The sequence below is a fragment of the Rutidosis leptorrhynchoides genome, chromosome 8, assembly GCF_046630445.1.
Source record: "Rutidosis leptorrhynchoides isolate AG116_Rl617_1_P2 chromosome 8, CSIRO_AGI_Rlap_v1, whole genome shotgun sequence".
Classification (NCBI taxonomy): Eukaryota; Viridiplantae; Streptophyta; class Magnoliopsida; order Asterales; family Asteraceae; genus Rutidosis; species Rutidosis leptorrhynchoides.
Genome location: NC_092340.1, coordinates 320029942 through 320040441, shown reverse-complemented (window position 1 = coordinate 320040441; position 10500 = coordinate 320029942). Strand labels below are relative to the sequence as shown.

The 10500-nt window shown below is 34.5% G+C and overlaps 1 protein-coding gene across 1 annotated transcript; it reads left to right on the top strand.

Moving 5' to 3' along the window:
* Positions 1 to 3777: 3777 nt before the first annotated feature.
* LOC139862615 (serine carboxypeptidase-like 31) lies at positions 3778 to 8390 on the top strand. Its single transcript, XM_071851228.1, has 10 exons — positions 3778 to 4107; positions 5069 to 5176; positions 5328 to 5423; positions 5586 to 5678; positions 5757 to 5839; positions 6435 to 6725; positions 6825 to 6955; positions 7595 to 7690; positions 7786 to 7891; positions 8001 to 8390. The coding sequence occupies exons 1-10, from the start codon at positions 3804 to 3806 to the stop codon at positions 8145 to 8147; spliced, it is 1455 nt and encodes a 484-aa protein (XP_071707329.1). The 5' UTR covers positions 3778 to 3803; the 3' UTR covers positions 8148 to 8390.
* The last annotated feature ends 2110 nt before the right edge of the window (positions 8391 to 10500 follow it).

The window sequence follows — 10500 nt, the reverse complement described above, 5'->3', positions numbered from 1 at the left end:
TACTAATTTAATTTATGATATGTTTTGAGTATATATAGCAAAAGGCCTGTTCAACATTCCATATAACACATGCCTACTTTTTTAGTGAATTTCTGACCCATCAATAAGCTAAAAATGTCTGGTAATTGGTTCTAATTAACTTCTTTGCCTCAGGGCTATTTATTTAGTTATATACCAATTTCCCTTTTCATTATGTATTAGATTAACCATCACAAGATTTGGGGCCCTGAGTTCCTTGCAAGAGGTCTCAGGTTCGAATTCTGTCTAGGCCGAATATTTAGTGGTTGCCAGGGAAGGGTTGGAAATAGTCAGGGAGTAATCCTGCTGGGCTGCGTACATAGAGTATGAGTCGGATTACTCGCCCTCCAGGTAGCCCGCACAGGGAAAACCTTCTACGTTATTCACTTATTCTGTATTAGATCTAATGAAGGTTACATAAGAAAATTATATACAACTATTACTCCCTTATAGAAGTTGTTGAGATTTTGGTTATTGTATCAAAATGTGTACTTTATAGCTATAACTGTCATTATTCGGATATAACATCAATGGCTGAAATAAGCCTATCTTGCATGTTCGGCTGCAGTCCGCCACTCTTGGTTGGCTACTCTGTTCAGATGTCAACCATTGATTTAAAAACATACCCAACTTGTGACTTGATGGTGTACTTGACTGATGTACATTGAAAACTTAACTGACCACAAAAAGCAAATATGATAACGAATAAAAATCGCCATAATAGCAAACATGACTTTAGTTTTCAATAAACACTCAAGCAACTACAGGTGTATTTTTTTTTTTTTTTTGGACATTGAGATAAGTTTAAGGAATCATTGGCATCTAACATAGGTCTTTTATCAGGGAACAAATTAGACATTAATATGAACAATCTTCACTGTAAGAAATTGCTTATTTTAATCAACTCGAGTTTTACTTGTGTGCTGTCATATATTTTTACTTGTGGGTCTGTTTGATTAGATGTGTTTAAGCTGTATGTATGTCATATTAAATAAGAGTTAAAGTAGAATCCACAAACTAATGAGTTTTGATTATGGTGCATCACTATTTGTTTAACAAGTAACTGGAGGTGCATTGTGTGAACATCACACGTTGATTTTATGACGCAGTTTACATGATTCTAGGAACCTATGATAAAAAACGTATCATTCGATTATGACCCCTATAAACATCATTATCCTGGCATAGATTTGCACTTCACTTTTGCTTTCACACTAACTTTTGGCCATTATAGAATGTAGATGACCTAAAATGCATCTTAAACTAACACAATATGCTACTACATATTTACAAATACAATTTATATGTCTTTAGCAATACGCGATTCTAGTCATGACGGATAACGAAGCCTAATATAGAACAAAGCATTCCATAAAGAAGAACAATTAGATGATTTCCAGATCACTGTTCAACTAAGATAAGTTGGACTCCAAGTCATTTTTCAATTAATTTAATTTTAATTGTCATCTTCTTTTATTGCCTTAGTGCATGAGTAAATAGCTAAAACCTACAGTGTACAGTACAAATTTCTTACTTTCTGTTCTTTGATGATGAAATTCCATTTTTCATTTTGGTAAATGTCACTTGGACTACACCATATTAGACCTGTGGTACTCCAATAAAACCTGTTCGATTCACCACATTCAAGAATGTCAATTCTTTTGCTTTATGTATACATATATTCTTTAATTTTTGACAGTAGCTTTGACCTTCACACAGTACCAACAATATCGCTTTTATGGTGACCTTTTAACTGTAACAAAAGCTAAATATTGGAGGAAAAGGCCATCAATCCTTATCAAAAATCAAGAATCGAAGAGTGAAAACTCAGGTTATCAAGTGGAGAGACTAGGTGGGCCCATCTACAAGATGCACAAACCAATAGTAAGTGTGAAAAGTGCAGCAACAAGAATAATAATAGGAAGGAATTGATGGTATCATGAACTGTTAACGTCGACCCCAGGTCACCATCAACTGTGTCACTTGAATGGTATAGCATCTGGCATGTCACTTATATAGGAGTGGTAATACCTAACCTATATGGTTAATTGTGATTGGTTTAGAAGGATTTTGATTTTGTTAAGTTGGTTGAACTATCTAGGCGTGTCGACTAATGGGTTTGGTCTTGGTCTAGATAAATCCGAGGCACATCAGGATATGATTGTTTAATTTGTTGATGACTAACAAATTCTTCAGACAAGAAAGTTCTAATGATAACCTCACCAAATTGTAAAATTATTATTTGGGTCATGAAAAAAAATATTTAAACACAAGGTTTATATAAAAGTATTCTAAATTGAAAAGAGAAAAGGAGAAGGTGAGTGGTTGTGTGGGAGTAGGAATCCATGGGAGTGGGTTGATATAAACGGCTTGATATGGATCATCATCCATATAAGGTTGGGCGGGTCATGATCTGTAAGACTGTGAGAATCAAACAGGCAAAAAAAGGATAGCTGAAAGTGGGTCTGACCCCATTGGCATGTTATGTTTAAGACTAACCACTTATACGTCGTAGGGAATAAGTATGATCTAACTAAACACTGGAAACGAAAGACCACCATTGTATCTAACTCCTATATAGGAACAAATTGAACTTGTTAAGGTGAGCACTTTGCGCAACTATTTGATATGGGCAACCAAATTCTATCCATACATCACTTAAATTTCTTGAGAAGATTGTAAAGTACAACATTATAATGCATATATAATGGTGTACAGATAATTTTGGCGGTGTATGGATCATCACCGTATTCTATGTAGTTCTGTATTCTACCATAGGTTAAAAGACCAAATTTATATGGAATGAGTGCTGATCCATACATCAACAAGATTAATTGTACACAGAAAACATGCATTATAATGTTGTACAATACAATCTTATAAATTAAGTGGTGTATGAGGTTTTACCGATCTATATGTGGGAGGTTTTACCGACCCGTACGCAGGAATTCGGCTTGATCCACATGCCCGTATGGATTGATGGATCGGGTCCCTGTTATGCAATTCGGGTTTCCGTCCGGAAATGCGTGCGTGCTTGAAAAATGATCAGGTAAGTGGTTTTCGATCCCCGTCTGTGATTCCAAACTCAGCTTTCAAAAAAAATAAAATTAAGTAGTGTATGAATAAAATCTGTGGTGTACGAAATACTGCCCCATAGAATAACCTCTCATTCTCATATTAAATTTGAGTAAAAATGCAACTTATTACTTGTTCCTTATACAACATGTCCCTCAATTCACCCAATAAAAACACTCTCCACTCTTTCCTCCCACCCACCCACTTTCACCTCCCACCATGGAATGGATGACATGCCATGTTAGCACTTTCAGAGTCAGCGATGAATAATAAATAATAAATAATAAATAATATATATATCCTACTGTGTAAACTACTGTAGAACTAAGAGTTAATAAATGATTTCCTTGAAAAGGTGTTATTTTGCTTCTCCTATTGTAGCATATCTAGCTCCTACATATACGTTAATCAATGGTGTTAGTGACCTTGTGTTGTGTTATTAACATTATACCACGTCATTTATGATTAATCAATGTTTTTAGTGACCTGGTGTTGTGTTATAAATAACATTATATCACGTGATTGTGGTCCTATTACAAACTCTAGAAAAGACAATTTGCCACGTGGCTCTTTTTCGCTAATATTTTATATTCTTACCTTTTCTTCTTGATCTTTGATTTGTGTATTCTCCCAGTATAAATAGATAATGTGGGTCGTTGTTTCTTTTATCCTTTACCAAGAAAAAAAGGTTGTATTTGAGCTTCTTCATTATGGGTTTTTTCACACTAAAAGTGACACCACTTTTAAATACTTTAAGTCTTGTTTTAATAATTTTGTTATCAAACAAAACTGCTGTAGTAGTTGCTAGGCGGCATGCACAAACTGAAAAAAACTCGAAAATTCAGAACCATGATGATCTTGTTACCAACTTGCCTGGTCAACCTAATGTTGATTTCAATCATTATGCTGGATATGTTACTGTTAATGAAAATAATGGAAGAGCACTATTTTATTGGTTTTATGAAGCTTGGACTCTACCAGATGAGAAGCCATTGGTACTCTGGCTTAATGGAGGTAACCAAATATCATTATCATGAAATTATACACAAAAACATTTCTATCATGTTCGATATAATATATGTTTCTGCGTGATATCATCTTCGATAATTTTGTTTCTTGAATTGGTCACCTTCTTCATGATAGTTGGTTTCAGACTTTTTTTTTTTCCTTTTTTTAACCTTGTATTGTAGCTCATGTAGTAGTGACCTGCTGATCTCTTAGCGAGAGGTCAGGAGTTTAACTCCCGTGGGGTGCAACATTGCACACAAGTGTGCCCCTTAACCCTCGAATTCCACCCACGGATGCCTACCGCAAATCGCGTTGCGGGGGCAGTGGGGAAAGGGGGGCAACTGCGGGAGATGAACGCGTGGGTCATTTAGTCTCCCTGGGTGATCCGAACGAACTTCTGCTGTTAAAGAAAAAAAGTTGGTTTAAGATTTTCACTACAGTAATCTATTGACAAATCTATACTGCGGGAGATGAACGCGTGAGTCATTTAGTCCCCTGGGTGATCCGAACGAACTTCTGCTGTTAAAGAAAAAAAAGTTGGTTTCAGATTTTCACTACATTAATCTATTGTCAAATCTATACTCCGGGAGATGAACGCGTGAGTCATTTAGTCACCTGCGTGATCCGAACGAACTTCTGCTGTTAAAGAAAAAAAGTTGGTTTCATATTTTCACTACAGTAATCTATTGACAAATCTATCCATTATTTAATCTGAACGTATCTTAATAAAAAAGTATGTAAAGTTCTGCATAAGATGCTCTATTTAATTTTATAATATACCACCAATTCAAAAATAATATTTGTTTTTTGTAAAAGGAAGTTATTCTCCTGATCGATCAATAAATTAGTAATTTGCAGTGTTAAGTGAAGGTCCCTTTAATAGTACATAATTCGTCCACTTAGTTATGGACAGTTAGTTGTTTGAAGTTTGATGCTCATGATGTCTATTAATCTGGTGACATGGCAGGTCCCGGGTGTTCGTCTGTGGGATACGGAGCTACACAAGAGATCGGGCCATTTATTGTTGGCGCAGATGGAAACAATCTTCAGTTAAATCCTTACTCTTGGAATAGAGGTATCGTACGTTTTAGCATTTTAATGGAATATATATCAATATAGATAGATATGGTTTTCGTCTTAGTATTAATTAATTAATTAGAAGCATATGTTCCATAATTATGGGCATCTATTGAAATTTGTTAAGTGGTGCGTGGTGCGTGATGCAGAAGCCAATATGTTGTTCCTCGAATCTCCTGTTGGTGTTGGCTTTTCCTACTCCAATACAACTAGCGATTATGACAAATTAGGAGACGACTTCACTGGTGAGTCTTATATATATAATATAAATGTTCGCTTTTTACACCATAAAATATAATAAATGTGTGTGTGTGTGTGTGTGTGTGTGTGTGTGTGTGATGTGCACGCATCTGTGATGTTTTAATAATCTATCAATTAGCACTGATATATATGTGATATTATGTCAGCAAATGACACCTATGCTTTCCTGCATAACTGGTTTCTAAAGTTTCCGTTGTATCGAACAAGGACGTTTTATATTGCTGGAGAGAGCTATGCAGGTATATTTACACCATACTTAACCAAATTTTATTTGTTAGTAAGTCTAAATCATAACGCATTTACAACATTTTATGTAGGAAAATATGTTCCAGAACTTGCAGGTCTTATTAATGAAAGAAATAAGGACCCTTCTTTGTTTATCAATCTAAAAGGAATACTGGTATAGTTATTTTAACTTTCATTCATTATTTTTCTTTCTTGTGGGTCTATTTTCACTCCTCCAGTGGGACTCACAGACAATGACGAATCCAAGGTCAAAACTTCAAGGGGTCCTAAAAATTTGTCCATAGCTAGTTATATTTAGTGATTGTTTTACCTTAAATTAAATAAAACTATAAATTCTAAAAATATATGAAGTTCTGCGGTTAAATTTAGTAGCGTCCTATGAAGAGTACTTTGTAAAAAAAAAAAAAAAATCCGAACTAGCGGTGTTACAGGACCCCACTAAGTCCCAAATAGAATCGCCTCAATACACAAAATAAATATCTTATTCAGTTATGTTATTATATTTTTACTATTTTGCTAACGACAACACTAAGGGCTGTCGTTAACACGCTTTAAACAGCGTACATTCATGTAACCACCATCATTAAAATAATAAGCAACCGTTATGTATAATTGTTATTAAGCGCCTTAACGACAACCCATAGAGCTGTCTTAACACTGTCTAAAGCGCGTTAACGACATTCCGTTAGCAAAATCCTTTTTAAATGATGAGCGCAATTAATTGACTTATGATTGCTACTTAAATGTAGTTGGGTAACCCTGAAATAAGTGAAGCTGAGGATTGGAAAGGTTTAGTTGATTATGCATGGAGCCATGCTGTTGTATCAGATGAAACTCACAAAACCATTAGAGAATCTTGTGACTTCAACAGTCACAATCCATGGGGCAACATTGTCTGCAACGATGCCGTGGGTGAAGTTCTTCGACAATATAAAGAAATAGATATATACAGCCTTTACACGTCCGTTTGTATTGCCAACTCAGCATCTTCAGATAACAAAGCACTGCGGGTCATGTTGAAAAATTCCACATCGAAAATGGTACGTAATCACCAATCTCACTAATATACTTATCATTATCGATTAGGCAACTCATGAAAAGTAAACAAGGGAAAAAAAATTTGATTTTTTTTTTTTTAGATGCCTCGAATACTTGGTGGTTATGATCCTTGCCTTGATGATTATGCAAAGGGTTACTACAATAAACGGGAGGTACAAAAGGCTCTTCATGTTAACGACGGCCGTCAACTCAAGAACTGGACCATTTGCAAGTAATGAATGCTTATACTTCTTTTGTTATTGCTTGAAAACACTATCCATTTCTAGAGCTTTGCTAAATGCAAGGTGGAAAGGTTGGGTCAAGGTGTCAAAATGGGTATACGTTAATCCATTTATACAAAAAATATGATTAATCTAAAACAATATCATCAAACCATCACTAGATACCTGATGGTTAGGGATGGGTTGGAAACAGTCAGGGAGTAATCCTGCTGGCTGCGCACATCTGAGTATGGGGTCAGATTACTCGCACTCTCGGATAGCCCGAACAAGAAAGACCTTCTGCCTTTTACACTTCTTTTAAAACAAGATCATTACAGTAAAAAAGTAAATATTACGAAGTAATATTTGATAGTTAAACCAAATGAGCCAGAATGTTGTAACTTGTAAGCTTTAAAAAACAATCGAATTTTAACTTAATATGAAACAGTTACAACCCAATTTGAACTGTTTATATATATATATATATATATATATATATATATATATATATATATATATATATATATATATATATATATATATATATATATATATATATATATATATATATATATATATATATATATATCGTATATAATTTCGATCTTTATAAGATTAGATAACTTCATTTGTGACACTATTTACTGCAGTATGGACATATTCGATGGTTGGAAACAGTGGAAAGATTCAGTTCTTCCCATATACAAGCAGCTCATTGATGCAAAACTTAGAATATGGATCTACAGGTATATATCAGATGCATCAATTTCATTTCATAAATGCTAATTTTATGTTCACATATTATAAAAATTACTTTTTTTATACTTTTTGTGTGTAATAGTGGAGATACTGATGGAAGAGTACCAGTGTTGTCCACAAGATACAGCTTAAGCTCTCTTGGCTTGCCTATAACAAAAGCATGGAGGCCATGGTACAATCAAAAGCAGGTGCAGTAATAATTTTACTATATGTTCATAATTTGTTACATATATTTTTACATTAAATTTATCTTTAACCTTGTCTATATATATTGTCATGACTCTTGTGGCTGATTAGGTTGGTGGTTGGCTACAAGAGTACGAAGGGCTAACATTCGCGACATTTAGAGGAGCTGGTCATGCGGTGCCTATTTTCAAACCGAGCGAATCACTTGCATTCTTCACTTCATTTCTTCTCGGTGTATCTCCACCGTCCCATCGATAAATCACTCAGGGACAGATCCATATATATATAGTATAATATATATAAGATGAGTTTGTCAACATATGTACTAAAAAGTTTTGACTCTTTAGTAACTTAAACTACCATATGGTCCATATATCAACTTAAATCACCTCAATGAAGGTCCTTACGCTTTATAAAGTGATATCCTAGATATGTTTTGCTAACTTTCTCTATCTATTAATAAAAAAATAAGGGAAAGCTATAAATGTAATATAGTAATAAACCATCTTACCTTTGTTTCTGTTCCAAAAAAAACTATATATAAAAAATAGACCTTTATAGTTTCAACTAGAAGTAGGCCCGACACGTTACGCTGTGTCTTTATCGCTTTTGTTATTGGCAGAATGTGTTGTGATAGGTAGTTGCTACATGATGTGCTTGCATATATTTACAAACCATTTGCACACTACAACAAATCGGGTCAATTACGGCAACAAGAAGTCGCCACAATAGACCAGTATGTTGCCACAGTTGACCAATTGCGGCGACAAATGCGTCGCAAACATGTCGTCGCATTAGATGCGCCGGTTTTGATATTTTGCGTCGATTTTTTGCGGCGACGATGGTGGGACCCACAATCTTCTTAAAGAAAAGGAAAAAGAAAAGCAAAATTCGCATTTTTGACGCCTTTTTGTGGCGACACCTATTTCTTTTTTATTTATTTGCAAATCTTAAAAATGCATTTTGTGGCGACTGTTTGCGGCGACACGTCACCAAAAATTGTGTAAATCTGCTTTTGAAGCTGTTGTTTTCCTGCTTGGCACCCAAAATTGTCGGGTTTTCTTTCAGCATACAAAACCTGTTATAACATGTTTTCTAAGATATTAATCAACAATCAAATCAACTACAAACTAAAGATTTACTAAAAACACACGAATTACAAACATTCAACATCCAAGTCACGAATTACAAACATTCAACATCTAAGTTACGGATTACATCCATGTTCAAAATATCAAATTTTTTAAACCTACGAATTACAAACCAAAGTCCAAACACCAAAGTCACGATGATGGACCCGATCCATCATGGTCATCATTTTGCCAATAGTCCTCTTCACCAAAGTCACGCTCTATGTCGTCCTCAGAATCAACATACACATATGGCTCTTTTCCTTTACCTACCGCGTCATAGAGTGTTGAGGTGTACTTGTCATGGTAGTGCTTGATTTGATCCTTCATCTCCTTCCGGAATTTCTTCCAATCCGCGGCCCGTAAAGCCTCAACCTCATCCGAAGTGTAATATCTTTTGCCCGTTTGGGTTGAGGGTGTCGTGGATGTAGACGATGAGGGTAATGTCATCCCAATACCTTTCCTCCAACCACGTCTTGCACCCAAAACCTCCACCATAACCGCTATCTCACTCAAATGGGGCTTTTCTCTCTGAAGGCGTAACATTTCATCCTGCATAATTAAAACAAAACAATAATGGATATTACATATCTAATTTGTGACATATTTACACACACACGTGTGTGTGTGTGTAATGTTATTAAGTACAAATAATTACTTACATAAAATACTCCAAATTGCAGTTGACGCCATTCCCCATTAGTACGACGGTTTACACGTGCATAAGTTGCAATCGGATTTTCATACACATTGTTTTCTTTATTACGCTGTAGATAAATAAACTTAATTAATATGTCAATAAGTGGGATAAATTGATGCAAGGAAAGCAGCTTCACTCTTTCTTAGTAAGTAGCGTAAATAGAATGGTATATATATATTCATATATATATATATATATATATATATATATATATATATATATATATATATATATATATATATATATATATATATATATATATATATATATATTATGAACTTACATGTTCGTAACGATTTTGGGCCAATGATTTTCTTCCCGTACGTGCCTTAAGAGTTTGTTTCTCACGACATCTTTTGTTAGTCTTTGACCGTTCAATGTTCTTTTTGTCCATATAATACTCAAAATACTTTCTCCATTCAACTAATTCCAAATTTGAACCCTCCGGAATACTGTCTTTAAGCTCATCGGCTTTCTCTTCACCCCCTCTAGCATACCAGTATTCTGCTTTAAGCTTGCTTTTTTTGTCGCGATAGCTCTTTGCGAACATAAGATCAATTGCCTTCAAAATCTTACTACCATGTGGTCCCTGAATATGATTTTCCAAATCGAAACATTGCTGCAAATCATAACACAACTTTAGATTATTTGTTGGCATATATATATATATATATATATATATATATATATATATATATAATGTAATGAATTTATAATATAACCTCCAAATCGTGGAGTAGGGTAGTCTTATAAATTGGATCAACTTTTTCCCAAGATTCGT

Bases quoted from the DNA above. Each gene is read 5' to 3' on its own strand.
- LOC139862615 (XM_071851228.1), top strand. From the start codon at position 3,804: ATGGGTTTTTTCACACTAAAAGTGACACCACTTTTAAATACTTTAAGT. The intron at 5,177-5,327 runs GTATCGTACGTT...TGCGTGATGCAG, and splicing joins TCCTTACTCTTGGAATAGAG to AAGCCAATATGTTGTTCCTC. The intron at 5,840-6,434 runs GTATAGTTATTT...ACTTAAATGTAG, and splicing joins TCAATCTAAAAGGAATACTG to TTGGGTAACCCTGAAATAAG.